Source organism: Rattus rattus, chromosome 6, assembly GCF_011064425.1.
Source record: "Rattus rattus isolate New Zealand chromosome 6, Rrattus_CSIRO_v1, whole genome shotgun sequence".
In the NCBI taxonomy this organism is placed as follows: Eukaryota; Metazoa; Chordata; class Mammalia; order Rodentia; family Muridae; genus Rattus; species Rattus rattus.
In genome coordinates this window covers 14,819,652-14,846,175 of record NC_046159.1, presented here as the reverse complement: position 1 = coordinate 14,846,175, position 26,524 = coordinate 14,819,652, and the positions used below count along the sequence as shown (strand labels likewise).

Sequence of the window (26,524 nt, the reverse complement as noted above, 5' to 3'; positions counted from 1 at the left end):
GTCACAAACCCTTTGTCTCGCAGGATAGCCTTGTTTGTCACTTAATATTTAAAAGTGAAAATGTTTGCATCGAGAAGAGAAAAATCAATGGTTGTAGACGAGCCAGGTATGGTGGCACAGGCCTGAAATCCCAATACCGAGGAGGTGGATCAGGAGTTCAAGGCCAGCCTCAGCTATATGATATTTACAAAGCTAGTTTACTCTGTCTGAGACCTGGTCTCAGAAATTAAACAAGAATGTCTTTTAATCGGGCTGGAGAGATGGCCCAGAGGTTAAGAGCACTGGCTGCTCTTCCAGAGGTCCTGAGTTCAAGTCCCAGCAACCACATGGTGGCTCACAATCATCTGATGCCCTCTTCTGGTGTGTCTGAAGACAGCAACAGTGTACTCATATAAACAAATTCTTAAAAAAAAAAAGAATGTCTTTAATCCAAGTGCTTCCTTTCTAGACACTGGCAGAGTCTGGCCTCACAGTGTCTTACCTAGACTACTTGGCTACAGCCTCCTCTCTGAGTGCTTCATTCAGGAGGAAGCATTTAGGCCTCCAGACCTGCAGGAGACTGAGTCAAGAGGATCAAAAGCACAGGATCCACCTGACTGCAGCGTTGACTTTAAGACCAGCTGAGGCAACTTCGTAAGACCTTGTTTCAAAAGAAAAGGAAAGGGGTAGGGTGGCTTAGTGGTCAAAGTTGGGGTGGGGGCAAGGAGAGGGGTAGCAAGTTGGTAGAATGCCTGCCCAGCAATGCACAAAGCCCCCAGGGTTCCCACCCTAGCGCAGCCGGACACCAAACACCATGGCGTATGTCTGTGATCTCAACACTCAGTAAGCAGAGGTAGGAGGATCAGATGTTCTAGTATATCCTTGGCTACCTAGCCAATTCGGAGCCAGCCCGGCCTCCATGAAACCCTATCTCAAAGGAAAGGAAAAGAAGGAAGAAAGGGGGGGGGGAGAGGAGGAGGGAAAGGAGACATTTAGAGCTAGGCATGGTGGTACATACCTGTAATCCTGTACTTCTAACCTGAAGGCAGGGGTATTGAGAAACCATGGTCAGCCTGGGCTACCAAGTGAGACCCCGAAAAAAAGAAGGAAAAAAGCAAGTCTTTCATCCCAGGAAAGGTAGCACTAAGCAGGGAGGCAGGAGGAAGCTTCCACAAACATACAGAGAAAGCCTTTCTCTTTCCTCTCCAAATCCACTAACGAGGAGGGGAGCCATTTTCAAGTCCCAAGGCTCTTGGTCATTAATCTGATTCTGCTGTACAAGTGGATATTCAAAACACTGCTTGTTAGATCATCTCAAAGCTTTATTTATTCAACCTACTTAAAGCTTATGTAAACTCCTTGGAGATTTGTGTCAAGCTGCTAAGTTGGGAAATACATGAAAAAAGTAGAACTTTCGATCGGCCAGCTTTTCTCTTAAATTCGTTTTACCTAGCCCATGGTGGTGGAGGGGTGGGTACTAGGAGAATGGAGGGGAAGATGGTGAGGGGGAGAGGAAATGAGGAGGAAGGGGAGAAGCCCTGGGGTCATTTTCTTCTTCTGCCTTCCTGGCTACCCTTGTTAATCGCTACTGCCCTCTAGTGTTTGCTGCTTAGGTTACATGTGAAGTCCAAAGTGTGTGTTAGTGTGTGTTTGCGCCAGACTGTACGTATATGTACATACTCCTAGGTACCTGCATGGGGCTAGAAGGGAATGGGTGTTCGATTGCCAGGAACTGGAGTTATAGATGGATGTGAGTAGCTGGGTGGGTGCTGGCAGGTGAACCCCAGGCCTGCGTAAGAGCAGCAAGTGCTTTGAGCTCCTGAGTCATCTCTCCATTTTTACCTCTAAAAACCGTGTTTAGAGGTTTGGGAAAATAGTTCAGCCAGGAAAGGGCAGAGCTCAGATCCCACCAGCCACTGACAAAGCAGGGTGGGATGGTGCATTCTGGAATCCTAGCACTGGGGAGGTGAGACAGGAGGATTCCTGGAGCTCACTGGCCAGTTAGTCTTGCCAAATGGTAAGCTCCACATTCAGCGAGAGCTTGAATTAAACAAACAAAAAAACAAACAAACAAAAAAAGGTGGGGAGAGGTGTGGTGGTAGCACACATCTTTAATGTCAGCACACTCAGGAGACAGGTGGGGGGGGGTTTGGGGGGTGTCTCTGTGAGTTCGAGGCCAGCGTGGTTTACAGGGCTAGTTCTAGGACAGCCAAGGCTACACCAAGAAACCCTGTCTTGGAAAGAACCTAAGTAAATAAATACAGAGGAGAATGATAGAGGAAACAATGTGTGGTAGCATCTAGATTGTCAGCGTGGCACACCTAGAGGGATCGACCCTCAGTTTAAGAACCTCCTCCATCATGTCGGCCTCTGTCGGATGGATGCAGGAGGCCCAGCTTGCAGTGGACGGTACATCCCTAGACAGATGTGCGTGGACCGTATGGGAAAGGGTCAAGCTCATAAACAGGACTCCTCATAGTTTCTGCTTAGTTCCTGCGTTAGCTGCTCCCCCGTTTCTGTCTTCCATCCTTGGTGAGGTTTGACTCGAAATGTAAACCAAGTAAACTCTTTCCTATGTTGTTTTGGTCATGGTGTTTTTTGCAGGAACAGTATCACTGACCCCTGACCCCCTACGTACATGTGCAAACACAAGTGCGTACAAACCTACTCACATCTGGATAAATCCACCATTCTTGTTTTGCCAAGAAGCGCATTGAAATTCAGAGATGAGAGGCCCAACGGACCCAGATGGGCTTCTACACTTTTAGTACCCTACCCTCATTTATCTGGCAAACTTTTTTTTTATCAACATTTCCCCAAAATTTCAGAACTTAACCAGTAAAAAGTATAGTACATTGATCAAAAAGCTACATGTCCCTTCTAACATTACCCCCAGGAGACCTATGATCGACTGTTGTTCACGTTTAGTAATAATAATATTGGTAATTTTTAGACTTGGTACAGTTTTAGAAGAGGTTAACACTTTTTTTTTAAGTTAGGCCTAATCCCAAACGGGTTCGTTTGGCTGTACATTAGAACTAGTTAACCGGTCAGTCATGAGGCAGACACTAGTAATCCCAGAACTTGGATGGCGGAGGCAGGAAGGCCAGGAATTCAAGATCATCCTTGGCTCCAAGGAGTGTTTGAGACCCGTTTGGGCTACAGGAGACATTGTCTTAAAGAAACAAATAACGAAAAACCTAACTTATCATTGTCTCCATGGTGGACTAACGTTCTGCTAAGCCCCTCCCTAAGGGACTTCTTTGGTCCTTGACGGGAAGAGAGGCCGTCGGCTTCCAACACGAGCGCATGCTTTCATCATTCCTTCATGTCGCTGGTGGGAAAAAACAGAAAGCTATCCAGCTGGCCGTGCCACTAAGAACAATACCGAGGGACAGGAGATTTATTCAAATATTTAATTGGAGGGAGATACATCTGGAATGAGTTTTACTGGAATTCATAAAAAAAGAAAAGAAAATACTTCAGTCCATCAAACGGTTGTCATTATCTGGAAAGGGAAACAGTAATGAATCACAACTCAGACGTCCTAAACCTGAGCGGTCTTTACCTACAGCCGGAGACACACTTCTAGTTTATATTTAATATTTTATTTTATTATTTTTTTTGGTTCTTTTTTTTTCGGAGCTGGGGACCGAACCCAGGGCCTTGCGCTTCCTAGGTAAGCACTCTACCACTGAGCTAAATCCCCAGCCCCTTATATTTAATATTTTAGTTGGGAATTATTTTCAGCTACAGTTACAGACAGATGGATACACCCTCAGTAACTTAGTTTCTTTTATCCCTTCTCGCTTCCTCTTAAAAACAAAACAAAACAAAAACAAAAGCCAAACAAAGAAAGTGGTTGGGCTGAGGGTGTGGCTCAGGAGGAGACAGCTTGTCGAGCATGCAGAAGGCCCTGACCTTGCACAAAGAATTAAAAAAAAAAAAAAATTTTTTTTTTTAATTAAAAATCCAGACATGGTAGTGAAAATCTGCAACCCCTGAACTTAGGAGACAGAGGTAGGAAGATCAAGAGTTCAAAACCATCCTGGGCTACCCCAGCCTGTTTCAAAAAGGAAGGAGGAGGAGGTGGAGGAGGAGGAGGTGGAGGAGGAGGAGGAGGAGGAGGAGGAGGTGGAGGAGGAGGAGGAGGAGGAGGAGGAGGAGGAGGAGGAGGAGGAGGAGGAGGAGGAAATAGGGCTATTTTTCAAAATATAATTCCTGCTGAGATGGGCTGGGCAGAAGGAACGCAGGTGGCATTTGGCAACGAGATCTTACATGAAGTGAGAGATACTGAATTTGTCTTTAGATGTCAACATAGATCCCATTGATCAAGTAGTCAAGTCTTGAATACCGTTTCCTACGGAGGGATTCAACCAGCATCCTACCCAAGAGGACGAGGCCTATTACCAGAAACAAAACACCGAAGAGGAGCGTCCCAATGAGAAGCCATTTCTCAAACGAAAGGCCATGCTGGGTGTTTGGACCCCTGTTCCGTGGTATGCTGCCTACACTGATCCTCCCGTTCTCCCAGGGAGCAGTCTTGTTTATAACAGAAGACTCTGAGGTTGACAAAGAAGTGGCGGCAGGGCGCTTCCCATGCCTCGTGTCTGAAGTTAGCTTGGAGCCTCCTCGAAAGGGCACTGTTTCGAAGATGCCTTTCGAGTCTGTAGGTGCTTGAAGGATGGTCGTCAAAGCTGCCTGGGGTGAAACCACGGGTGTAAAACCTGTAGACACGGGGACTGCTGGGGACTCCGAGGTCACAGTGGTTACGTGTGGAACTGTGGTGGCGTCCTTCGGCCGTGAAGTCTTAGGTGTCACTGAAATGCTGGCCAGCAGAAGTGCAGGTTTCAGGGTGGCAGAGGCGTTACCACCGTGGGGAGCCACAGTGGGAAATGGGGGCGTTTTAGGGAGCACATGAACCATGTTTAGTTCTGAGGGAAGCTGTAAGCTCTGAGAATGGTTTTTCCCTTCATAGGAAGGGGGCTGCGTGCTTGCGTCATCAACCTGGATGTATTTCTGTAAGTGCTGGGAGGTTGTGGGCTTCGGAGAAGATACGTCTCTCCAAAACAGGCCGGTGGGCTTTGGGTAACCTGCTGGGGGAGGGACCCCAGGGGTGACTCCTGGTGAGGCGTGGCCAAGTAAGAGAGACTCCTCTTGTGTTACCTTTTGGAGTGATGAATTAGCTCTGGTCAGCGGAACATCTGAAAGCATAAAGAAAATCAAAGCGTTAAAATGTCCATGGTGGGCATTTGTAAACTACAAACGTTTACTGTGTCCCCAGACTTGACTCTTGATGCGCGTGCTGGTTGGCTGGTCGTTGCTGTTTTGTCCATTTATAGAAGCCAGAGTCATCTGGGAAGGGGAGCCCCAACTGAGACGACGCCTCCATCAGATTGGCCTGCAGACAAGTCTTTCAAGGCATTTTCTTGGTTAACCATTGATGTGGGCAGACTTGGCCCACTGTGGGTGGTGCCACCTCTGGGCAGATGGTCCTGGGTTGTATGAAAAAGCAGGTTAAACCAGGAAAGCAAGCCAGTAAGCAGCCTTCCCTCAAGATGTCTGCACGGGTTCCTGCTTTGGCTTCTTCCCTCAGTGATAGACTGGGATAGGGATATATGCCAAATAAACCCTTTCCACCCCGAATTGTTTTTGGTCAGTGTTTTATCACAGAAATAGAAAACAAACTAAGATGGACTAATAACTCTTTCCCTCCCTCCCTCCCTCTCTCCCTCCTCCCTCCTTCCCTCCTTCCCTCTCTCTCTCTCTTTCTGTCTCTGTCTCTGTCTCTCTCTCTGTCTGTCTCTGTCTCTCTCTCTCTCTCTCTCTCTCTCTCTGTGTGTGTGCATGCGCCTGTGCACATGTGTGTATACACTTGCACATACATGCTGGAAAATGAACGCAAGGCCATCCTGTATGTATTAAGCATGCACGGTATAACTGAACCAGACCCCAGATATTTCATCAAATCATGTATAAAATAGAAAAGTCCACACTGTTGAGTATCACAACAGTGTCTCTTTACCCCACGGTGTCCTTTATTTCTACCCCGGTAGGACAGAAGAAAAGAGACAGTGGATATGGGGTCCCCAAGCTGACTGAGGAATCGATGGGAACAGCAGGGAGGCTGGGAGAAGAACCCTGTAGAAGGCAGGAGGGTTAGGGAGAGAAACATGGCCAAGGAGGCTGGGAGAAGCAAGAGTGGTGGGGAGAGAAAGATGCAAGGGTTGAGGCAGGGCAGGTTGGGCCCCAGTGGTCTGAACAGGATGAGGAGTGGCGGGCAAAAATGCTATGTGAGGCAAGCTCCCGGCCAACTGCCAATGGGACAGGTAATCATGGAGACAGATGTTCCGGCCTGGGCATGGGACAGGTGAGAAAGAGTGAGAGAGGCCTTGGGAAAATGAGGAGTCCGGGGGAGCGGAACTACGACAGGCCTTGACCAGTGAGGATGGTTTGACAGAAACAGGGAGGAGTGGGCTTCAGGATCTGGACTCCTTAAGGAACTCTGAGCCAAAGAGATAGCACAAGGCAGATGGCATTTTCCAAATAAAGTCAGGGGTGGGCGGTTCAGAGCGTTATCAGAAGAGGAAGGCTATCCAGAGGCTTGGACTTGCAAAACTTGGAGTTAATGGAGCAGATGCCTTAGGTTATGTCCCTGATGTTTGAAACCACAGTGCCCACGCTGGTTATGACGGGTAGGACCATTCAGCCCGGCTCCCAGGGAACAATCAGGGGGGTTTGCTCAGCCACACGCAGCTGTTTACCACAGTTCAAACCCGAAAAGCTTGTTAAAGCAACCAAGTGCAGCGAGAGATAATTTGAATTGCTCAGTATTAACCGTGGCCGTTTTGATAGCATTAGACCCGCAGGTCGAGGCTGGGAGGGTAGGTTGGTAATGCACTTGCCCAGCAGACATGAAGTCCCGGGCTCAACCCCCAGTATCACATAAACTGGGCACCCAGGAGGCGGAGGCAGGAGGATCAGAGGTTCAAAGCCATCCTCTGCTATAAAGAGAGGTCAAGGCCACCTGGAGGAGTACATAATAAATACCCCATCTCAAAAAAAAAAGAAGAAGAAGGAGGAGGAGGAGGAGAGGAGGAGGAGGAAGAGGAAGAGGAGGAAGAAGAGGAGGAGGAGGAGGAAGAGGAGGAGGAGGAAGAGGAAGAGGAGGAGGAGGAAGAGGAAGAGGAGGAGGAAGAGGAGGGAGGTGGAAGAGGAAGAGGAGGAGGAGGAGGAGGACCAGGCAGAAAAAAAAAAAAAAAAAAAAAAAAAAAAAAACGAGTCAGAAAGAACTGTGGGGAAAAAAAACAGGAGGCGTCACCCTCTTCTTAATGTCCCTCCCATGTCCGTTTCTAAAGTAGACCTCGTATGATTAGCAGATCCAAAGGCAACCGCAGAGGTCTGATTGCTTGGGAGCGCCCACAAATCCTCACACCTTCCCATGGTTCTTTATTACTTTCTGTTATTATTATCTTTTAATATTTTAAATGTTTATTTATTGGGAGATGGAGGAAGGGACCCAGCCTGTGTGCATGGAGGTCAGAAGATTAACTTGCAGAAGCCTGTTCTCTCCTTGGACCACGTGGGTCCCGGGGAGAATCAGACTCAGGCTATCGGGGCCTGGCTGCTGTGCCCGTACCCTCTGAGTCATCTCGCTGGCCCTTTTTCGTTTGTTTGGGACAGTCTTAGGTCGCTCGAGCTACTCTCGAATTTGATATAGAGTCGAGGCTGGCCATGAGCTCCTGATCCGCCTGCCTCCACCCCGATGGTAGGATAGAAATGCATCATCTCGCCAGGCTACAAGAACCTTTAAGAGTCAATTAATTAATCTAGGACAGGGTTTAACATCCAAGCCCAGCCTGCTACCTACCTCCGTGTGCTGTGCAAGCTGGGAATGAAGTTTATATTTTTAAGTGGCTGGAAATAACCAAGAGAAAACCATACACCATTTGATTTTGCTGCTCTTCAATCAAGTTTTAATGATGTCCGACATGTTCACATGTATACCATGTATACAGTCGCTGTGGCAGCTTCTATACGGTTAGGGCAATGGCCGAATAGATATAACTGGTTGCACGGCCAGAGTGCTCCAACCCAGGCCTCCCAAACCTAGCTACTATTTGACACAAGACAGAAAAGCTGCCTGACGCACGCTCTAGGCTACTGTGCTCTGCTCAGAAATAGAAGTAGGGGCTGGCTGTGGTGCTGGTGCCTGTGATACCAGCACCTGGGAAGGAGAAAGGTCAAGGGTTTACAGTGACCCTCAGCTATAAAACGAGTTCAAGACCAGCCTGGTTTACAGAGACTGTCTAAACCATGTCACTTCTCCCCATACCCCCAAAATCTGGATACTTCAGCTTCCTTTTTCCTCCCACATAGACAGATCTCTCTCTCTCTCTCTCTCTCTCTCTCTCTCTCTCTCTCTCTCTCAATTTCTTCCATCTAGCTAGCTAGCTATCATCTCTCTATATCTCTCTATCTCTATCTATCTATATGTGATGTCACATACATAGCATCACCAACTGTATCATAAGGTATTTAGTAAAAATGATGGGGACTGGAGAGATGGCTCAGTGGTTAAGAGCACTGACTGCTCTTCCAGAGGTCCTGAGTTCAATTCTCAGCAACCACATGGTGGCTCACAACCATCTGTAATGAGATTAGATGCCCTCTTCTGGTGTATCTGAAGACAGCTACAGTGTAATATAATAAGTAAATAAATAAATAAATAATCTTTAAAAAATAATGACACAGGGGCTGGGAGTGTAGCTTGTAGTATGCACCAGGTCCCAGGGAGGATCCACACGGTCACACACAAAAGAAACAAATATACCTTACAATAGGGCGAGGTCAGCTAGATGGTTCAACAGGGCTGCCAAGATGTTAATTCTGACCTGAGAATTCTGAGCTCAGTCCCCTGAGCCTACATGGTAGAGAACCAACTCTCACAAGTTGTCCTCTGACCTCTACACTATCACTATGGTGAGTATGACTACCTACATCCCCACACGCTCCCACACACTCCCACCCACACCCACACACACCCACACACTCAAACACACGCTCACATGCACTCACTCGCACTCACACCCACACCCAAGCACAACTCACACACACCCACAAACTCACGCACACTCACAAGTACCTGCACCCACACACACCGTTACACACACAGTCACACACACACTAAAAATAAATAAAGTGTTATAATAAAGCATTTAAATACTATTCTAAAATAAAAAAGAACTAGGGGAGAGGGGAGAGAGAGAAAACAAGACCATTTAGTTTGTGGATATATCCATTGACAAGAATGACCAAAACAGCTGTTTGCTTTCTCCAGCATGTGAGCTCAGCTCTAATGAAAAGCAAGCGCTAGTCCGGTTTGATAAGATACAAATGTTGGCAAGGAGCCCGGAACCTCACAGAACCTCCACACCTGCTGCTCTTACCTCGCCCACTGCTGTTTGCACTGGGCAGGGCTTCTCTCTGGGGCTTAGGAAACAGCCCTGGGCCTTAAACTCTTCTTTAGAGTTTCATTTTTCAAGGGATTTCGCTGGGTTGAAAAAAAAAATCAGGGGCTATTTCTTGGAAACCAGCTAAGCAAATAGGTTTCCAATTTATTGGATTTCTGAATTCTCCCATTCTTACAGAGCTTGGTAAAAAGATATATTGCAAAACTATTAAAGACAGATGAATGTTAAGCTGCAGGGCTTTTGTGGACTGAGCAGAGTCCGCTGTCATCCTTCAAAGTGTCAGTCTGTAAATATTAGTCAGTTGCTTACAGGAAATAAAAGTTCCTTCAGAAACAAACCCCCAAACAGATACTTACATTTCAGTTCAGTTCAAACAGGATAATTTATGATCAATGGAAGAACTCAGCCCATAAACACGAGTAGGTTTATAAATAGAATTAAGAACATAACTCGTATACATCCTGCAGGAATAAACAGTCCTCTGCATGTGTCCAGGATCTCCTGTCACTGCCGAGAACCGTCCTTCAACCTGCTCTGTGCTCATGATGCCCCCTGGTGGCTATTGCCAGAACAGCTTGATCCTGGTTCCTCCACCTTCTTATTTGTCCTTAAAATGTTCCTACATAGACCCGCTTTCCTTTCCTCTTGTCTCCATTGGCCAGCATCTTTATCTTGCATTTTTTTTCTTTCATACACTATAAAAATAGCAACTCTATAGAAGTATTATGGGAATTAGAAAACTTAATCTTCAGTTAGAATTTATATCACCATAGTGGATCATTCAAACAATCTGTGCTTTTTGCACCCATTTAAGGAAGTGTTTGGCACATTGGATTTCCCTGGTTCTGGAACAAAATTCAGGCAGAACCCCTGAACTCCAACACACACACACACACACACACACACACACACACACACACACGCACACACTCAAGAGACAAATCACACACCCCAGTGCTCCAGATAGTTCATTCCACAAAGCACCTCAATTTAACAGGCAAGAGAGAACACCTCATTCTACTCTACTTCCTGACTCTGACACTGCTGTCCTCAGAATCAGCCAATTCACAAATGGCGGCCCCACCCATCTAGGTGTTCAAAAACTGGACCTCAGCTCCCTTGTGTCCATTTTCCTGGCCACCAGCGACTTTTGCGATCTTACCTCTTTCTATCTCCTTTAATCTCCCCTGGCCATCTTCTGCCTACATCTTCCTTCCCGAGCAACCAGTTTTTCCATTTTCCCACTCCTGGGGCCTCAGGGTGCTTCCAAAAGGAGACACCAGTGGACTTTAAGAAGTCTCTTTAAAGACATCACGGAAGCACACAGCCTGAGTCTCAGCACCCTGGAGACAGAGGTGGCAGACCTCTCTGAGTTCAAGGCCAGGCTAGACTACATAGCAAGTTTCAGGTTTGCCAACACTGGATCAGGAAGAGGCCCTGTCTTACAAAAAAGACAAAAGCAAAACAAACGACTTGGGCAAGCAATCGGGCTTAGAGGCTATGGGCAACATCTCCAGATGCTATTACAGGAAAGTATATTTTAGTTTAATGAATTTCGAATCATGAAATATTTATGAACTTTTTTTGATACTTAAGACTGTTACAGGAAATCTTGTGCAGGAGCCAAATAATTTAGTCACCGAAGAAAGAGAACAGTGCCTTTCTTACCTCTGAAGAGCCTGTAGCTCACAAGGCCCTTGGCTGGCTTCAGTGGACAGGCGTCCTCACTGGGACAGAAAAACAGGTAGCAGTTGGGCTGTCTGTCTGTCTTCCGGGTGTCGAAGATCATCAAATTACATGACTTGTCCCCTGCAATGAAAGGCCGGTAAGCACAAGTTTGGGATAGAACTTTCTAGACTAGGGCAAGATGGAGGAGCTGTATTTACTGCAGAGTGCCTCTGCTCACTTTGCTCTTGGCCGCCTCTTCAGATCATTCCCTTCCCCTGAGTTTAGTGATGCTTGATTGGCTCTAGAAACCTGAGTTTGAAATCTCAGAGGAGGGTTGGAGAGATGGCTCAGAGGTTAAGAGCACTGACTGCTCTCCCAGAGGTCCTGAGTTCAAATCCCAGCAACCACCTGGTGACTCACATCCCTCTGTAATGGGATCTGGTGCCCTCTTCTGGTGTGTCTGAGGACAGCGACAGTGTACTGATATAAAATAAATAAATCTTTTAAAAAAATCTTGGAAAAGCCATTTTTTCAACTTACAATTTTATTATTATCTGTTTTAAGCATATGGGTGTTCTGCCTGCCTGCATATCTGTGCGCCGTGTGCATGCAGTGCTCGCAGAAGCCAGAAGAGGGCATCAGATCTTCTAGGACTGGCGTTACCGGTGGTCGTGACCATCATGTGGTTGCTGGGAGTCGAGCCTGGGTCCTCCGGAAGAGCTCCCAGTGCTCTTAGCCACTGAGCTTCCCAAATCAATTTTTTAGCTGCCCGTTTAGTTCTCCAGAGATAAATCCTCCAGTTATTAAGATGTTATTTAGGAGCTAGGGCTTAGAATCATAGCACCTACATGACACTCCCAATTATCTGGAGCTCCAGCCCTAGAGGATCTGACGTCGTCTTCTGACCTCCTCGGGTACCAAGCACACACATGATGAACACACATATGTGTAGGCAAACCACCCAGACAGATGCATAAGATAAAAATAAGTCTGAAAAAAAAACAAAAAACCCAGCAGTAAGAGATATGTTTTAGCTAGGTGTGGTGGTATGGTCTTGTGGTAATCCTCAGGACTCAGGAGGTGGGGGCTGGAGGGACGGGAGTTCAAGCCCATCCTCAGCTACGTAATGAGTTTCAGGCTGGTCTGGCTATAAGCCATCCTATGTCAAAATACCAGACTCTGCTCTTCCTTTTCTGACAAGGTGATACCCGCAGCAGCATTGGTGAAGGTTAATGTCACTGTCAACCTGATAGGTTTGAGATGCACGTAGGAGTCAGTGAAGCACCCTCCTAGCAGGGGTGGGGGTGGGGGGGTGAGGGATAGGGGGTGGGAGATGGGGGTGGGGGCGGGGTGGTCCTTGCAGGAAGGATTAACTCAGTGGTTAAGACCTGTCTTGACTGTGGGTGACATTAATCCTTAGACTGGGAACAAGAATAAGGAGGAACCAAAATTGGGGGTGGGGATAGGGAGCAGGAGAAAGCTAGCTTGGATGGTGGCCACAGCAGGAGGGTCAGAAGTTCAGGGCCATCATGGCTACCTATTGAATCTGAGGCTAACAGGAGCTATATAATACCCTGCCTGAAACAAAAGCTAAGCACAGTTGTACATCCTGTAATCTCAGTACTCAGGAGGCAGAGGCAGGAGGGTCATCACAAGTTCAAGGGCAGTCCAGTCTATACCGGGAAACCCAGTCTCAAAAAACCGAACAAACAAACAAAACTCCCCCAAAACCCTATTTATATAAGGCAGAAATATTATCTGTGAGGACTGAATGCTGGCTGTGTGGATGTTTTCTGGCAACACAGAAAACCAGATATTCGTCCTCAATTCCAAGAACGGAGGTTTCCAGACCTTTATATTACAGTGAAATACTCATATATCTTTGCCACCCGTGGATCTCGGTTTTAAACTTTCCCTTCATTTATTCCGGAGCCAAAACTGCGGTTTTAAGATACCTCGACAATCTGACAATAGTCATAGACTGTAGGAAAATGCACATTAACGCAGAGACACAAAATCTCGCCTGTGATTGGGGGTTTGTGGACCTACTAGGAGCCTAAAAGAAGACCATGCTGGGTCCCTGCTCCCATCACTTTGACAAAATAACTGATGTAAACAACCCAGGGGAAGAAAGCCCTGTCGGAGCCCGCAGTGCCGGAGGCCTCACTCTAGGCAGGCATCCCGGGTGGTGTGGAACTTGTGATTCTCCCGAGAGCTGGAATGTCCGGAATTCATACGTGCTCACTTCTCTCTCACTCAATGGTTATCTCAGCAATCCTAAAATCAGCGCTTTAACCCCAGAGCTATCGAGGCTTCTCGCAGCTGCTCGGATTACAAATGCTAATTACGTTCCCCCCCAAACTGTTTAGTGAGAGGGTCTGCTCATAGCTTCTGGGAGTCTGCCCTCAGTTCATCAATAAAGATGGCCGCAGCTGGGGTTGGGATTTAGCTCAGTGGTAGAGCGCTTGCCTAGAAGCGCAAGGCCCTGGTTCGGTCCCCAGCTCCAAAAAAAAAAACCAAAAAAAAAAAAAAAAAGATGGCCGCTAGCTGAAGGACAGAAAGGGGGGATTTTAGGATTTTCTGGGCTTTTGGACGGTGAGGAAGAAAGGATCCATCATGCTTTAAGAGAGTGTGGAGAGGGCTGGAGAGATGGCTCAGCGGTTAAGAGCCCCGACTGCTCTTCCAGAGGTCTGTAGTTCAATTCCCAGCAACCACATGGTGGCTCACAACCATCTGTAAAGAGATCCAATGCCCTCTTCTGGTGTCTGAAGACAGCTACAATGTACTTATATATAATAAATGAATTTTTAAAAAAAGGACAAAGAGTGTGGAGAGAGGAGAGACACAGAGGCTGCCATGGGGTAGAGAAGCAAGGAGAGGGCCCTGGGCTCTGGGCCAAGAAATCGCGGCCCAGAGGGCAGTGCACATGGGACCGAAATGGCCAAGATGGAACATAGAAATTAATAAGTAGTAACTCGGAGTTATCGGTTGGGGGCGGAGGTGGATTCTAACAACACAGAGGCTAGGCAGTCGTCCAGCTATTGGTCTGCTTTGGACATATTAAAATATAAAGACCATGTGTGTGCCTTTCATTCCGGAACATAAACTACTGTGGCGGGCAGCAACCCCGCAGCAGGATTTATTAATAAATATTAATTCAACAGCCTCTATGCGGACACTTACAGTAAAAAAAAAAAAAAGTAGACATTTAAGTTAAATCACTATGCTTTCTATAAACCACAGCGCCACAAAGCGTACTGCTCAATTTGAGGTCATCAAAGGGCTACGTCCGATGGGCATCTACCACAGGGTCTCCTCCCACACCAGTTCTCCAAACCCCTGACAATGGCGGGATATCCTGCAATTTAGTTCAACCCACTTCTGGATCTAACCTGCTGGGCTTAGCACCGGGCTCCATAGGTTACGGGTTCCATCCTGCCAGCCTCCGGTCCTCTCAGAAGCCAGCGGCAGGTGGCAGGTCTCGGGTTACCTGAACTCTGACTGGACGACTAACTCAGAGCTCGCCACAACCCTGCCTCTCCCATCTGATAATTTGCTGATATGACCCAACTCAAGGAGTCGTTATATTTACGATTACACTGTAAGACGAAGGACATAATTTGCTTTTGCACATGCGTGGCTCTCAAATCCCGGGGCCTTCCTTGTATAAATCAAAAAGGGTACAGGCGAACAGTTGGATGAAGGGGGACATAAGGGAAGGTCTAGAAGGGTCACGAGCGCGGAAGCTTCTGTCCTCCTGGAATTGGGGTATGCTACCCTCGGACTACACAAACGCACTCACCCACCTACCTTAGCAGCTCCCCTAACGTCATTCTTTGGGGACCTATGTGACAGCTACTGCACAGGTATAATCGATGTAAGTCAGTGGCCCTTTGGGTCCTCCCTGGAGACTAGGGCACAGGGCTGAATGTTCCAGGCTTCTGACCAGGGTTTGCTCTTTCTGATGACCAGAGACATCTAGAGCATTCTGTGGATCTGTTAGGCAGTCTCAATCAGCACACGTGAGTTAGAGTTGAACCAGACTTACGAAAACGAGACTTGCGCCGGTCACTCATACATTCCAAGGGTTTAGGAGTTAGCTCAGTGCCACCAACACAGGACGACCTATGTACGCTATGCCAGATACTCAGAGGGCTGATGTTGGAGAATCACATGGACAAGGCCTGGATGGGGTTCAGAATGGCTTTTAAGGCAGCCTGACAATTTAGTGAGACCCTGTCTCAATGAAAAAGTTAAAAGAGCAGGTCTGGAAAGATGCTGCTTTCACAGAGGACCCTGGTTCCCAGCACTCGAAAGGCAGCTCACCTGTTACAGTTTCAGGGGGTCTGTCGCCCTCTATGGCCTCTACTGGTACTGCATGCACTGGGCAAATACACATATACAATAAAAATAAATCTTTTTTTAAGTAAAAAGAAGGCTGAGGGGAAAAGAGTTGGGTGGGGGAGAGCTGAGGGGGAGAGCTCTTACTGAGAATACTGCTTCATTTGAGGAGATAAAGCAACGTTCACACAAAGACCAGAGACAAAGGCTATGCCTTATGCCACAGTCTCTCACCCAGAGCGGTTTCATGCTTCGGAACAGAGAGACCTTTCTGTCCTATGCACTAACTCTAGCACTTAGCCCAGGTGTGGCATATAACATTGTTTCATGTCCATTTACACCGGGTCCGAGCAAAACTGAAACATTTAGCTCTGCTTAAAGACAGGCTTCTCAGCTCACTCTGCAGATTTGAAGTCCATGTTTGAATCCATGAACTTGGGTTTTCTTCTGTCATAAAATGTATCGGACTAAATAACTTCCCGCTACTAAGAATGCCCCTCTGGTGAGTGAGCTGCTGGGTAAGCCTTGAAACCTGAGTTTCATCCTTGAACCCATCTAAGGGATGTACGGACACACTTATCAGCAACGTTTTAGTACAGCTCTAGGCGGGATGGTGGAATGTACTTTGTGGACAATTCCCAGCCTCTGTGTCACTTGTCTTTCTGCTCCACTGAGAATCACTGGTGCAAACTAACCAGCCACACCCTCCAACCCCCTCCAGGACAAAGCACACGGCCACAGCAAGCTGAGCCACCCACCGGCTATGTCTTGTGTTGAACAGCAGGTTCGGATGCAGTCTTCCTGAGCTGCCGTGTGTATGGGCTCATTGCCTCTGATGCCTTTGGAAAGCGAAGACTGAATGTCGATGACAACATCCTCTAGGCTCTTGGTGAAGCAGTTCTGACCAGCGGACAGCCTTGGTGTCAGGAAGGAAATGACTACCAATGTGTAAGCCACACTGTCTCCCCTGAAGAGCATTCTGAACTGTTGCTTCGTCTTGGTCCCTCTTCAAAGACCAAGGATGGACCCTTCAGGTCAAGGATGGCCCTTCTCGTCTCGTCTCACCTCAGAAGACTGTACAGATTGTCTTTACTCTAGAAAAAACTGAAAGAAAGAAACAAAGACATCAATGAGCCTTGGGAAGCTGAAGCAGGAGGATCATCATGAGTCCAAGGTCCACCTGGGCTACATAGTGTGAGTTATGGGCCAGCCTGGGCTACATAGTGAGTTCAGGCCAATCTGGGCTACTGTGTGAGACAGCTCAGCAGGTACAATCACTTGCCAAGTTTGGACTCTAGCATACTTTTTTTTAAAAGATGTATTTATTTATTTTATGTATGTTAGTACACTGTCGCTGTCTTTGGACACACTAGAAGAGGGCATCAGATCTCATTACAGATGGTTGTGAGCCTCCATGTGGTTGCTGGGAATTGAACTCAGGACCTCTAGAAGAGCAATCAGTGCTCTTAACCGCTGAGCCATCTCTCCAGCCCTCTAGTATACTTTTTTATGGCTTGCAAACTGTCTATAACTCCAACTGTAAGGGATTCCACACCCTCTTCTGACCTAGGCATAGGTACTGGCACAATACACACAGACAGACACATACACACTAACAATAATGAAAAGTAACCACTTCAGTGTGCACGTGTGTGTGGAGGTCAGACAGAATATGGGCCTTAACCCAGCACTTTCCACCTTATTCCCTGGAGGCGGACTGGCTTGCTGACACTACTCTCCCCTGCCTGCCCCACATACAGCGCTGGTGTTGCAGGTTATGGTATGCCTGGCTTTTTATGTAGGAGCAGAGGACTCAAAGTCAGATCCTTATATTTGAGCAGCAAATGCTTTTATCACTGACCCATCTCTTCCAGCTCCAAATGTCTGCTTCTTTAACCTTTCTTTGACCATGAACTCTCTACTGGCTACTTTGTGTGTCAACTTGACACCAGCTGGAGTCATCACAGAAAAAGGAGCCTCAGCTGTGGAAATGCCTTCGTGAGATCCACCTGAAAGGCATTTTCTCAACCAGTGATCAAAAGGGCGGACCCAGCCCACTGTGGGTGGAGCCATCCCTGGGCTGGTGGTCCTGGGTTCTATAAGAGAGCAAGCTGAGCAAGCCGGGGGAAGCAAGCCAGCAAGTAACATCCCTCCATGGCCTCTGCATCAGCTCCAGCTTCCTGACCTGTGTGAGTTCCAGTCCTGACTTCCTTTGGTGATGGACAGCCAGTGTAAGCTGAATAAACCTTTCCTCCCCAACTTGCTTCTTGGTCGTGATGTTTGTGCAGGAATAGAAACCCTGGCTAAGACAGTCTCCTTTGGTAGTCTAAGGAAGCATAGGCCCTATCCTGAGAGAAATGCTCTAAATGTGTAAGACGGGTGGACAGTGCAGAGCAACGTTACGACACCTGCACAGCACAGCAGTTTAAAGCCCACCGGAAGCTGTTCTAGGAATCAGGTTTAGGAGATTCGGGTTGTACTCAGTTGGTGCTGCTCATACAACATCCACTAGGCCCTGGGTTCGTTTCCCAGCACGACACAGAACCTGGTGGTACACACCTACAATTCTAGCCCTCAGGAGGTAAAGACTGAATGGTAGAAGTTCAAGGTCACCCTCCAATACACAGTCAGTTGGAGACAAGCTTGAGATGCAGAAGGCCATGTCTCAAAACCAAACAGGATATATTTGTACCCACAAAATTCTAATGAGAGAAATCAAGGAAAGAAAAAAAAAACACTCATCAATGATCCTTCAGAAACTGAAGCAGGAGGATCATCATGAGTTCAAGGGCCACCTGGCCTACCTAGTGTGAGTGAGTTATAGGCTAGCCTGGGCTATATAGTGAGTTACAGGCAACCTGGGCTACAGCGTGAGATGGCTCAGCAGGTAAGAGCACTTGCCAAGTTTGGATTCTAGCATGGAATCCAATGGAGGGAAAGTCCATGTTTGTGGTAGGAAGATTGTTATTATGGTATCAGTTCTTCCCAATACCATGTATAAATTCAATCCCAGTAAGTTACCCTACGGATAACGACAAAATGCCTTTAACAATTAGATGGACAGCAAAGAGACCTGTAGAGTCAGTCAGCACAATGGAAGGCTAACGTCAGCAAACCAACATCCCTCATTCGGTGTTGGGAGGAAAGTTGCAGTTATTGGAAAAGTGTACTGGTAAAAGAAGGGACCAATAGATCAATGGGAGGGGAGGAAGCCTAGGAGGTCGCATATAAAAACACAGATGAGTAGTCTTTGCAAAAGAGCAAAGGCAATTCAAATATAGCATCGGGGGCTCGAGATACAGCTCGGAGCTAAACAGGATCTGCTATTGTAGAGAACTAAAACTTGGTTCCCAGCTCCCACCTTAGGGGCCCCACACACACCTGTAAGTCCAGCTCTAGGAGCCTTCTCTTGCCTTGGCACACACGTGTGCATCTTTACATACAGACACATAAATGAAAATAAACTAGATCTGTTTTTTTAAAAAACGGTGCTAGAACAATGGGATAAACCCATGAAAAAAATAAATGGGGACAAACTTTTTACCTTTCACGGCAATAAATGCAAAGTGGATCACAGCCCTAAATATAAAACACAAACCTATACAATTCCAGGAAGTAACGGGAGACAAGCCTTCACAGTCTTTGATTAATTAAATGACGTGTTTTAGAAACAACAACAAAAGCACAACCCCTAAACAAGCTCAATTTTGTTTCACATTTATTTTATCTGTATGGGTGTTTAGCGTCTGTACATGAACCGTGTGCATATGTGGCGCCCACAGATGTCAGAAAAAAGCATTGGCTCTCCCTACAACTGGAACTATGGCTGGTTGTAAGCCCATCGTGTGGGTGCTAGAACCAAACCCAGGTCCTCTGGAGGAAAACATGCATGCAAGCACTGAGCTACGTCTCCAGCCCCTGGCGTTCTAGTTAATTAAAAAAACAAAAAGACAAAAACCCTGCTGCTCTATAAAAGCCACCGTTCTTTCTGCGTGCGTGCGTGCGTGCGTGCGTGCGTGCGTGTGTGTGTGTGTGTGTGTGTGTTACGCGTGTGGGTGCACATGCCCGTAGGGCACTGATGTTCAGAATTTTCCTCAACCGCTCTTCCATCCTCTTCTGAGGCAGGGACTTTTAATCGAACCCAGAGCTTGCTGATGCAGCGAGTCTTTCTGCCCAGCTCCGCCAAGGATCCCACCCGTGCCTTTCGAAGGCTGCTCAGCCTTCCCAGCACTTGTGTGGGTTGGGAATCCAAGCTCCAGCTCTCATGTTTGCCTGGCAAGTGCTGAGCTGGCTGGTAAAGGCCTGCCAGCCAGAATATAGCAAGAGCTCTCAAGAGAAAAACTAAGAAATGGAGCCAGGCATGGTGGTATCTACCCCGATCTCAGTGCCAGGTGACGGAGGCAGGCAGACATCTATGAGTGCGAAACCAGCCGAGACACCGCTACGCACCTATGAGAACGGTAAAAAATCTGAGAAAGCGGCAGCACCAAACGCTGACTAGGATCTGGGCCAACAGGAACTCCATTCCTTGCTGGTAGGAACGCAAACTGGTACGGCCACTCTGGAAGAAGTGTGACTGTGCCTTACAAAGCATAAAGGTCATCTCACCACAGAACTCAGCAAGCTGCCCTACCTGTGCCTACTCAGAGGCTTTAAAAATGGTGTCGAGAGCCTGGAGAGATAGGAGAGATAGGTCAGCTACTAGGAGTAGATACAGAGTTGTCAAATTCCAGCTCCAAAAGGATCTGACAACCTCTTCTGGCCCCTTCAGGCACTGTGGGTTCATGACACACACACTTAAAATAAAAATTTTGAAAAGCTTGTTTCTACATGAAATCTGCACAGAAATGTCTACGGTAGCGGCCTTCAAAATTGCTCAGGGCTACAATCAACCTTTCCATAGGCGAATGCATAAATAAAACACATCGGGGCTGGAGATTTAGCTCAGTGGTAGAGCGCTTGCCTAGCAAGCGCAAGGCCCTGGGTTCGGTCCCCAGCTCCGAAAAACAAAAACAAAAACAAAAACAAAAACAACACATCATATATTTAAATGTTGCTCGGTAATAAAAGGAAATGAAAGCCAGTTGGTGGTGTCACAACTTTAATCCCAGATCTCTTTGAGTTTGAGGCTAGCCTGGTCTAGAGCAAGTTCCAGGACAGCCTGGACTACACGGAGAAACCCTGTTTTGAAATATTTAAAAAAAAAAAAAGAAAGAAAGAAAAGAGGGAAGGAAGGAAATAAAGAAATAAAGGGAATTGTCAAGCCACAGGTGGATAAGGAAAATCTTCAAAAATATATTGCTAAATAAAAGAAGTTAGTATGAGCATGTTTGACTCTGAATGTTTCCTGATGGTCTGGAAAAAAAACAAACCAAAATATCAGACCTGGGGCTGGTGAAATGGTTTTGAGGTTAAGAGCATTTGCTGCTCTTCTAGAGGACACAGGTTCTAAAACCAGCACCCATGAGGTAGTTTATGAGGCTCTGCAACTCCAGTTCCAGGGGATTTGATGACCTCTTCTGGCCTCCTCAGGAAGTGCATTCACGGGATGCACAGACATCCGGGAAAGTGAAACACCCACAAACATAAAATAAGGATTTTTTCTTCTTTTGAGACATAGTCTCACTACATAGCCCTGGCTGTCCTGGAGCTTACAATGTAGACCAGACTGGCCCCAAACTCATTGAGATCTGCCTGCCTCTGCCTGCCTTCCGAGTACTGGAATTAAAGGTATGTACCAGCACATTTGGCAAAAATGAAAATTTTGAAACCTTAAAAAAACATCAGAGCTTACCAGTAGGGGAAGAGGGATGGCTAGATGGACTACAGAAGATCCTTTCAACTGTGAGATTATTCTGTAAGATGCTGTAATGGACACATGTCTTTGTCTGTCTACTAAGACCCCCCTGAACTATAAAACAGGTCAAGTGAACCCCGAGTGAATAATGAACTTTAAACGAAGTTAGCATACAGAGCCATTTTATGGTAATAGAACACATGTTTACACTTGTTATTACAGCTTCTGTGTACAAAAAATGGGAAGATGTATCATTTTCACATGCCGGCCTCTTTATATAGACCATGACCTTAAATCCTCACAAGAAATCCAGGATAGCCCAACCTAGGTTTTAGGTTAGCCTGATCTACTAGTGAACTCCAGGCCAGCCTGGAATATAGTGAGACCTTTACACACACACACACACACACACACACACACACACACACACAGAGAGAGAGAGAGAGAGAGAGAGAGAGAGAGAGACAGAGAGAGAGGACAGAGAGAGAGAGAGAGACAGAGACAGAGACAGAGAGAATCCTAATGAGAGAGCCCAGTTTTAATCCCACCTCCAGTTCAAACAACAAAATGTATGTGCGCTTCTTTATTAATAGTAAAAGTGAGTGAAGTATCAATTTTGAAGCAGTGCTGAATATAATCATTTGAGAGATTTGTAATGAATAGCACCTATGAAAAGTATCTGCATCCTAGTGATGGCAAACCACAGTCGCTGTTCACTCTGCTATGGCCTTGCCTACATTCCTGACGGAAACGCTGCTTTTCAGTTAGAGGATAGGGAAGTGATAAATTTTTCCAAAGTTCACAGACTTCCTGAATTCTATCCATGGAGCCTGGAGACGGGAAAGGAAAGGGAGGAGAGTCTGATACAGTCTGGCCTCAAGCACGAACAGACACCTGAGGTGTACAAGGAGACTGAGCAGGGGCTGCGCTCTCAACTGTCTTCACTCTCAAGAAGTCACAACCGCCCTCTCCCCTGCTCCCCGCCCCCCACCTTTACAGACTATCACACAGCAGGTTGAATAAGGAAAAGGGAAGACAAGGCATAAAACATGGGAACTTTCCCCTTCCTTTGAGCCACTGCACGCTGCTCCCTGAATGCTTTAGCCTCCCTCTGCAGACAGTTGGGAGCTTGTGCCATTTACAGCAGGTGCTTTCAAGCCCGCCTGAGCATCTGTTTTGGGATCCAGACAGCCCCGCTGTGCCCTAGTCTGGTCCCTAGGGTCGCTTTGGGCTGGAATTGGGCCCGAGAAAGGAGCGGAGTTTTTCTCAACAGGGGTCGACTCTACCGGAGGCCAGCCAGGAGAGGAAAGAGATGCCTTTACCTGCAAACAAGAGACCCCTGGGGTCCCCGTGGCGCCCGGGCCCAAGGACGGATAGATCGCCTTTGCAAAGAACCGGCGAAGCGGCACAAGACTCTGGGAAGGATCGCAGGGGATGCTCCGCAGCTCCCGCACCGGCCCCGCAGATTTTGTCGTGACCAAGTTCCTGCTTCCGTCGCAGCGACTGAAAGTTTGCACGGGGGAAGGGCGCGTTCCTGCCCTGCAACCCGGAGCTGCTTCCCAGGCAACATCCAGCCTGACCGCCCCAGCTGGGACGTGTGGCAAGCCTAGCCGCCAGATCCCCAGCACCCAGCACATTGGGAGCCACTAGAGGGGAAGATCGACTCTCAGGGTCAGCAAGAGTCTGAAACCGCGCTGTCGGGCAGCGAGAGGCCCTAAAGAGCAAACGCACAGGTGCTGATGGGGCGGTCACTCACCCAGGTGTACTCCGGCTCCGCATTCCTGTCCCTCGCTTCACAACCACAGTAAGCAGCCATCGCAGCCTTCTGTTTCAGACAGTTTCTGAAGGCCTGGGAGGCTTGGAATTCTTTGTGTGTACGCAAGGATGTGACCTTCAACTCCCGATCCTCTTGCCTCTACCTCCAAAGTTCAGGTGTTACAGGGGTGCACCGCCACATTCTATCCAAGGACACCTTCTTGGTCAAAGTCCACAGAGCATCCTAATTTGGGCGTAATTAGGAGAATCTATTTCCACAAGTGGAGAGCGGGTGGGGCTCAATCACAGCTGGCAGTTCTCCAGCTAATTCTGTAAGGCATCAGGCTTTTTTCCGGGATGTACTGGGTTGTTGTTGCCATGGGTGTTTATTGTGGTTTGTCTTTTGCTACTTTGAGACAGGTTCTCACCAGTCTGGCTTCCAATTCCGTATGTGACTGAGTATCAACTTCTTTTTTTTTTTCGTTTGTTTAAAGATTTATTTATTTTATTTATACGAGTACACTGTCGCTGTCTTCAGACACCAGAAGAGGGCATCAGATCCCATTACAGACGGTTGTGAGCCACCATGTGGTTGCTGGGATTGAACTCAGGACCTCTGGAAGAGCAGTCAGTGCTCTTAACCGCTGAGCCATCTCTCCAGCCCGAGTATGAACTTTTAAGTCCTGATCTTCCTGCCTCTACCTCCCAAGTGCAAGGGATTTCAAGTCATGATTTGTTCATGGGTATGGATAATAACTCTGAAAGCAGTGGTGTCTGTCACAGTTGTTAAAACGCCCGTAAACACTTACCACAGTACTCTGGCCTTATAGTGGTTTAGAAGTGTTTAACTAAAGTGTACTTGTTGGCAAATAACTAGAAAATGAGGCTAGATGGTAAGGGTAGCACTGACTGCTCCGCTTGCTCCTGATTGCACAGAACCCCAAACGAATAAAACCTCATTAAGAGACTGATGTAATCTGGTCTAACTTTCAGCATCATCTTCACATTGGCTGGTGCGGAAGAGTTTTCAAGGTGCGGTCATAGACGACTGTCCTAGGCCTGTATAGTCAACACTGGCTTTAACCAATGGCTCCAGGAGGTATATGACGTCAGAGAAAGAGCTTGCGAACAACAGTCTGTTGTGTGAAACCAACTCCAGGTACGTAGAGGGTGACCTACTTTCCAGTTATAGTAATGTTGCCACAGCTTGATACCTAAGAGCCACCAAGGAAAACTAGACTCCAATGTGGATTCAGGATTTCGATGGAGGCATTTTCCTGCATCAACAAGGTGCCGCGTATGTGTATTCTGCCTCTGTCTCTGATATGGAGAGAGAGAGAGAGAGAGAGAGAGAGAGAGAGAGAGAGAGAGAGAGAGAGAGAGAGAGAGAGTGTGTGTGTGTGTGTGTGTGTGTGTGTGGATGGGAACTGAGCAGACCTCCACCATTAGTAATTTCAGGTCGCAGGCTATCTGCACACCTGCCTGCAATCTCTGAATTTAGGATTCGAAAGCAGGAAGATCAGGCCGTCCTCAGTCACATAGACTTCATATCTCAAGCAACACAGAAGTGTCCGGGTTACTGTTCCACTACAATGGACTTGTTATTCTTCAATCACAGCAGTGAATACAGGTCGCTGAGGAACACAGTGACTAAAACCTTCCTGGAGCTGGACCTGGAGGCATAGGTTTGTAACCCTAGCTAACAGTTAAGATAGGCGAATCACAAGTTTAACGGCTGTCTTGTCTACGGAGTGAGTTTAAAGCTAGCAGACAATTTAATGAGACTGTGTTTCAAAAAAAAATTATTAAAACCCTAAGAGCTTGGGAAATGGCTAAGGGTTCAGAGGACCCAAATTTGGCTCCCAGGACCCACATCAGGCAGCTAATAGCTGCCTATTAAACTTTCTTGTTGCTGTTGTTTTTCAGGACAAGTTTCTCTCTATAGCCCTGGCTATCCTAGAACTAACACTGTAGTCCGGGCTGGCGTCACACTCAAAGATGCAGGGATTAAACTCAGAGTGGTGGGATTAAAGGCATGATATATATATATATATATATATATATATATATATATATATATATATATATATGCCAGCCTGGTCTACATAAGTGAGTTCCAGGACAGACACAGTGAGACCCTGCCTCAAAAAATTATGTGTATAGATGTTTGGCTGAATATATGGAAATACACCCTGTGTGAGCCTGCTTAGTGTCCTGGAAGGGCAGAAGCTATTGAATCCCTTGGAACTGGAATTACGTGGTTATGAGCCACGCTTCCTTGTAGATGCTGAAAACTAGATCTAGGTATTCTGCAAGAATAGCAAGTGCTCTTAATTGCTGAATAATTTCTTCATTTCCTAAAAAAAATAAAATGAAATGAAAAAGAATTAAGGACTGGAGATCAGCGGTAGAGTATTTTCCTAGCACACACAAGGCCTTACTTTCAATCTACAGAGTAGTAAAAACTGTAAGAATAAACATTTCACATTCGTGTTGATAATGAAACAGATGTTTGCAATCAAATCTACTACTACCTCATTGTATGGCGAGGTTTTGCTATGTCTTTGAAACAGGGCCTTGTTTTAAAGCCAAGCCTAGCCTTAAACTCAAGCTCTTCCTTCCTTAGCCTTCTGAGGGCTGGGATAGCATTACACTGCACTGCTTGGTTCTGGAATCTGATGAGGGTAACGAGAGAATGAAGAAAGGTCAGACACACAGACGCATGTCCAGAAGAGCTGGGATTCGGTAGGATGTGCTCACTCTAATGGAGGACACTGACCACAACAGCCACCCAGGAATTTAGCGCTCTGAATTGAGGAGGTGGGCCTGTGGTACATGGCTAAATCAGGAAGCAAAGTTAGCTAATCTCAGTAGAAAGTTTCTGTAAGGAAGCAGTCCCAGGCCTGCTGGAGGAAAAAGCTATGGCCGAGAGTTTCTACATACGTAGTCAGCATTCGAACTAGGATCAGAGAAAGGCTTTGCCTTCCCTATAAACCTGACCCAAAGGGCTTTGCTATGCCCATGGGTCTGAGGCACTGGTCCATGACATGGCTGTGCTCATGTTAAAAACATAGTCACTCAGTCAGGATTTCCTCTGATCTGAACAGGATTACAAGTGCATATTGCTATGTCTGGGACCTGAAGAGATTTTTATTTATTTATTTATTTTGGTTCTTTTTTTTCGGAGCTGGGGACCGAACCCAGGGCCTTGCACTTGCTAGGCAAGCGCTCTACCACTGAGCTAAATCCCCAACCCCGAGATTTTTTTTTTTACTGGATTTTTTTTATTTACATTTCAAATGCTATTACCTTTCCCAGTTTCCTGTCCATAAGCCCCCTATCCCCTCCCTCTCCCTTTCTTCTATAAGGGTGTTCCCCTCCCCATCCACCCTCCCCCACCCACATTCCCCTACCCTGGGGGTCCAACCTTGGCAGGACCAAGGACTTTTCCTTCCTTTGGTGCCCAACAAGGCCATCCTCTGCTACATATGCAATTGGAGCCATGGGTCAG

The 26,524-nt window shown here is 47.0% G+C and overlaps 2 protein-coding genes across 3 annotated transcripts in view; one reads left to right on the top strand and one right to left on the bottom strand.

Moving 5' to 3' along the window:
• Nucleotides 1–4,130: 4,130 nt before the first annotated feature.
• Nucleotides 4,131–22,792, bottom strand: Mansc1 (MANSC domain containing 1). Its single transcript, XM_032905545.1, has 4 exons — nucleotides 22,581–22,792; nucleotides 16,220–16,565; nucleotides 11,121–11,261; nucleotides 4,131–5,183 (listed from the first exon to the last, which is right to left on the bottom strand). Exons 2-4 carry the CDS (start codon nucleotides 16,437–16,439, stop codon nucleotides 4,285–4,287), a joined length of 1,260 nt encoding a protein of 419 aa, XP_032761436.1. The 5' UTR covers nucleotides 16,440–16,565; nucleotides 22,581–22,792; the 3' UTR covers nucleotides 4,131–4,284.
• A 172-nt stretch (nucleotides 22,793–22,964) lies between these two features.
• Nucleotides 22,965–26,524, top strand: part of Borcs5 (BLOC-1 related complex subunit 5) — an 83,556-nt gene continuing 79,996 nt past the window's right edge. The window contains exons 1-2 of one of the 2 annotated variants that reach the window (XM_032905541.1): nucleotides 22,965–23,062; nucleotides 24,007–24,172. The gene's annotated coding sequence lies outside the window, so the exon portion shown is untranslated. Of the gene's footprint in view, nucleotides 23,063–23,326; nucleotides 23,346–24,006; nucleotides 24,173–26,524 lie in introns of those variants that run through there. The other variant, XM_032905542.1, reaches the window with a different exon arrangement.